At 39.3% G+C, this 4,637-nt stretch overlaps 1 protein-coding gene across 1 annotated transcript; it reads left to right on the top strand.

Annotated features, from left to right (window-relative positions):
• Positions 1-934: 934 nt before the first annotated feature.
• On the top strand, positions 935-1,462 carry LOC143432475 (uncharacterized). The gene is made up of 3 exons (XM_076909136.1): positions 935-1,022; positions 1,087-1,266; positions 1,356-1,462. Exons 1-3 carry the CDS (start codon positions 935-937, stop codon positions 1,460-1,462), a joined length of 375 nt encoding a protein of 124 aa, XP_076765251.1.
• The last annotated feature ends 3,175 nt before the right edge of the window (positions 1,463-4,637 follow it).

Here is a 4,637-nt window from a genome sequence, read left to right on the forward strand (position 1 = left end):
CATTTAAAAATGCTATTTCCTAGCATGGAAGTTTCGCATTTACATTCTTTTGAAGAGAACACGAGGTATACATGACACTTCACAATGATTATTATATCTTATCACGAAAGATAGAAATCAGATGCGATATCGCAATTTAACACGTTGACGCCGGCGCGGATATTCGCTGTCCGTTCCGTGGGACGGCGCTTCAACTAGCGGTCCGTCCCGTGGGGCTGCGCGGCACCAAATTGTGCTGTTCAATGCTTGGGCCCTAATACCCACTAGCTGATTCGAATAGACGGAATTTCCAATATTTTCACGTGTCCTGTTTGTGGTCTGGCCTGTCTATGGGACCCACGGTGGCCAGTCGCAAGAATTGTGGAGGAGCCCTAATTCGTTTTTTATGTTGTACTAAGAAAAAGTAGTAGTCGTGCGTTTGCCGCAAATTATGTTGAGTGCGAGCGGCGATTTTGTCGCACCTTCGACTGACGATTTCCGAGCGATCAGGTACTTGAGGCCCTAATAGTATTTGGTTTCTTAGGTCGCAGACAAAATATATATTGGCGGGTAAGTGGCCGAGGACTGTGTCGCGTGGTTTTCCAGAGAACAGTTTGTTTTTGCTTTGGAAAATTAGAAGTATAGGTCCACCCACACATAGTGGAGAAAATGTGTGACCTTTTGGGGAACGAATACGCTCCAGTTGACACTTTTTAAATATATAGTGCGTGACCTAGTAAGGAGGGACCATTATCGAGCATTATATTTAGACAACGACGTGAGTTTTACTGAGTTTAGAGTTGACGGCAAGACAAAAAATGTTCTGTTGGTGTGCAAGTATTCTGTGTGAAGTGCCTGTGAGGTGTGAGGTCAGTAGAATTCTGATATAACGATCTCTCTTCAAAATCGGAGCGGCGTGAAATTTTTAAAGTGGACAGACAAAAGACCCCTGTGCATGCTAACCACTTCCAAATCTTGCAATTGCACCATTATTCGTGGCAGAGACGATAAATTAAAACCCGATACAGATTTCTCTTACAGCAGTGCGTAAGGGAGTTGACATATCCGACTAAATGTGTTCGGATTATAATAGTTTACGGTAAACAGTAAAATGGTACCAAAAAGTTGTCGTGAAACTAATATGCGGGACCTCTTTAGTAAATGCGTGGTACATACACAGAAAGTGGGGAACCAAGCGTTATAAAATTTTAAAATTTAGAGAAAAAATTATTGATTACCTATTGAAGAGTGGAAATCCCCCTAGTGGTGAACTAATAGTAAGACAGAGTAAACATTTTTTAAGTTCACACCAAGGACCCGCGAGGAAGGTCAGGAAAAGGTGCAAAGAGTATTACAAACGCTTAACAAACTAAAAGGTACAAAGTACGCCACAAATCAAACAAAAAAAGTTACGACCTTTTGTAGCACTTGTCCGGATAAGCCAGCACTTTGTTTAGAATGTTTTAAAAAATTGCATCGGTAATATAAGTAGATATATTTTGTTATATTTTATGTATTGATTATTATAAGTTATGTATATTGTGTTAAATGTTTGATTATAAGGTAGAAATGTTAATGTATAATGATATACGATGTATAATAATATATAACGTATTTTTTAATATACAAACGTGGCCCATCGATGATGCATACCGCCGCACGGAACAATTCAGCGTGACCCATCGGTGATGCATGCCGCCCCACAGAACAATCTAGCATGGGCCACCGGTGGGTCACGCCGCCTCATGGAACAGAGAAGCATGGGCCACCGGTGAGTCATGCCGGCGTCAACGTGTTAAGCAGCATTACAACACTATGGCTACGATACGTAGACAGCTGCAAACGCTATTTCCTAGCAAGGAATAGTCGCATTTTCATTATTTTGAAGTGAATACGAGGTATACATGACACTTCGCAATGAATATTGTATCTTATCATGAAACATAGAAATGAGATACGATATCCCGTTATAGGAAGTATTAGAACTCTATTGCTTCGATACGTAGGGATCTGCAAACGCTATTTCCTAGCAAGGAAGTGTCGCATTTACATTCTTTTGAAGTGAATAGGAGGTGTACGTGACCCTTCGCAATGAATATTATACCTTATCATGAAACATAGAAGTGAGATGCGATATCGCGTTTTAAGCAGTATTAGAATTCCATTGCTACGGTAGGTAGACATATGCAAACGCTATTTCCTAGCATGATTGTGTCGCATTTACATTCGTTTGGAGAGAATATGTGGTATACATGACACTTCTTAATGAATATTATATCTTATCATGAAACATAGAAGAGAGATGCGATATCGCGTTTTAAGAAGCATTCGAACTCTATTGCTACGATACGTAGGCATCTGCAAACGCTATTTCCTAGCAAGGAAGCTTCGCATTTACATTCTTTTGAAGTGAATACGAGGTATACATGACACTTCGCAATGAACATTATATCTTACCATGTAACATAGAAGTGAGATGCGATATCGCGTTTTAAGAAGCATTAGAACACTATTGCTACGATACGTAGACATCTGAGTACGCTGTTTCCTAGCAAGGAAGTGTCGCATTTGCATTCTTTTGGAGTGATTACGAGGTATACATGACACTTCGCAATGAATATTATATCTCATCATGAAGAATAGAAATGAGATGCGATATCGCGTTCTGAGAAGAATTAGATCACTATTGCTACGAAACGTAGACATCTGCAAGCGCTATTTCCTAGCAGGGAAGATTCGCATTCACATTCTTTTGAAGTGAATACGAGGTATACATGACACTTCGCAATGAATATTATATCTTATCGTGAAGCATAGAAGAGGGATGCGATATTGCGTTTTAATTAGCATTAGAAATCTATGGCCTCGATGCGGAGACATCTGCAAACGCTATTTCCTAACATGGAGGTGTCGCATTTACATTCTTTTGAAGTGAATACGAGGTACACATGACACTTGGCAATGAATATTATATCTTATCAGGAAACATATAAATGAGATGCGATATCGCGATTTAAGTAGCATTAGTACTCTATTGCTACGATACGTAGACATCTGCAAAGGCTATTTCCTAGCAAGCAATAGTCGCATTTACATTCTTTTGAAGTGAATACGAGGTATACATGACACTTCGCAATGAATATTATATCTTATCATGAAACATAGAAGTGAGATGCGATGTCGCGTTTTAAGAAGCATTAGAACTCTATTGCTACGATACGTAGGCATCTGCAAACGCTATTTCCTAGCAAGGAAGATTCGCATTTACATTCCTTTGAAGTGAATACGAGGTATACATGGCACTTCGCAATGAACATTATATCTTATCATGTAACATAGTAGTGAGATGCGATATCGCGTTTTAAGAGGCATTAGGTCCCTATTGCCTCGTTGCGCAGATATTTGCAAACGCTATTTCCTAGCATGGAAGTGTCGCATTTAGATTCTTTTGAAGTGAATTCGAGGTATACATGACACTTCGCAATGAATATTATATCTTATCACGAAACATATAAATGAGATGCGATATCGCGTTTTGAGAAGCATTAAAACTCCATTGCTACGATACTTCGACATCTGCAAACGCTATTTCCTAGCAAGGAAGGTTCGCATTTACATTCTTTTGAAGTGAATACGAGGTATGCATGGCACTTCGCAATGAACATTATATCTTATCATGTAACATAGTAGTAAGATGCGATATCGCGTTTTAGGAAGCATTAGGTCCCTATTGCCTCGTTGCGCAGATATCTGCAAACGCTATTTCCTAGCATGGAAGTGTCGCATTTAGATTCTTTTGAAGTGAATTCGAGGTATACATGACACTTCGGAATGAATATTATATCTTATCATGAAGCATAGATATGAGATGCTATATCGCGTTATGAGAAGCATTAGAACTCTATTTCTACGATACGTAGACACCTGCAAACGCTATTTCCGCGCAACCGAAGATTCGCATTTACAATCTTTTGAAGTGAATACGAGGTATGCATGACACTTCGCAATGAACGTTATATCTTATCATGTAACTTAGAAGTGAGATGCGATATTGCGTTTTAAGAAGCATTAGATCCCTATTGCCTCGATGCGCAGATATCTGCAAACGCTATTTCCTAGCAAGGAAGTGTCGCATTTACATTCGTTTGGAGTTAATACGAGGTATACATGACACTTCGCAATGAATATTATATCTTATCATGAAGCATAGATATGAGATGCTATATCGCGTTATGAGAAGCATTAGAACTCTATTTCTACGATACGTAGACACCTGTAAACGCTATTTCCGCGCAAGGAAGATTCGCATTTACATTCTTTTGAAGTGAGTACGAGGTATACATGACACTTCGCAATGAACATTATATCTTATCATGTATTATAGAAGTGAGATGCGACATCGCGTTTTAAGAAGCATTAGAACTCTATTGCCTCGACGTGTGGACATCTGCAGACGCTATTTCCAAGCATGGAAGTGTCGCATTTACATTCGTTCGGAGAGAATATGTGGTATACATGACACTTCTTAATGAATATTATATCTTATCATGAAACACAGAAGAGAGATGCGATATCGCGTTTTAAGAAGCATTAGAACACTATTGCCTCGATGCGTAGACATCTGCAAACGCTATTTCCTAGCAAGCAATAGTCGCACT

This window comes from Xylocopa sonorina, unplaced genomic scaffold (assembly GCF_050948175.1).
Source record: "Xylocopa sonorina isolate GNS202 unplaced genomic scaffold, iyXylSono1_principal scaffold0365, whole genome shotgun sequence".
NCBI classification, from domain to species: Eukaryota; Metazoa; Arthropoda; class Insecta; order Hymenoptera; family Apidae; genus Xylocopa; species Xylocopa sonorina.

Excerpts from the sequence above, each read along its gene's own strand:
- LOC143432475 (XM_076909136.1), top strand. The coding sequence starts at position 935 with ATGCTAACCACTTCCAAATCTTGCAATTGCACCATTATTCGTGGCAGA. Across the intron at positions 1,023-1,086 it reads TACAGATTTCTCTTACAGCA|TAAAATGGTACCAAAAAGTT; the intron begins GTGCGTAAGGGA and ends TACGGTAAACAG. Across the intron at positions 1,267-1,355 it reads TGAACTAATAGTAAGACAGA|GTACAAAGTACGCCACAAAT; the intron begins GTAAACATTTTT and ends ACAAACTAAAAG.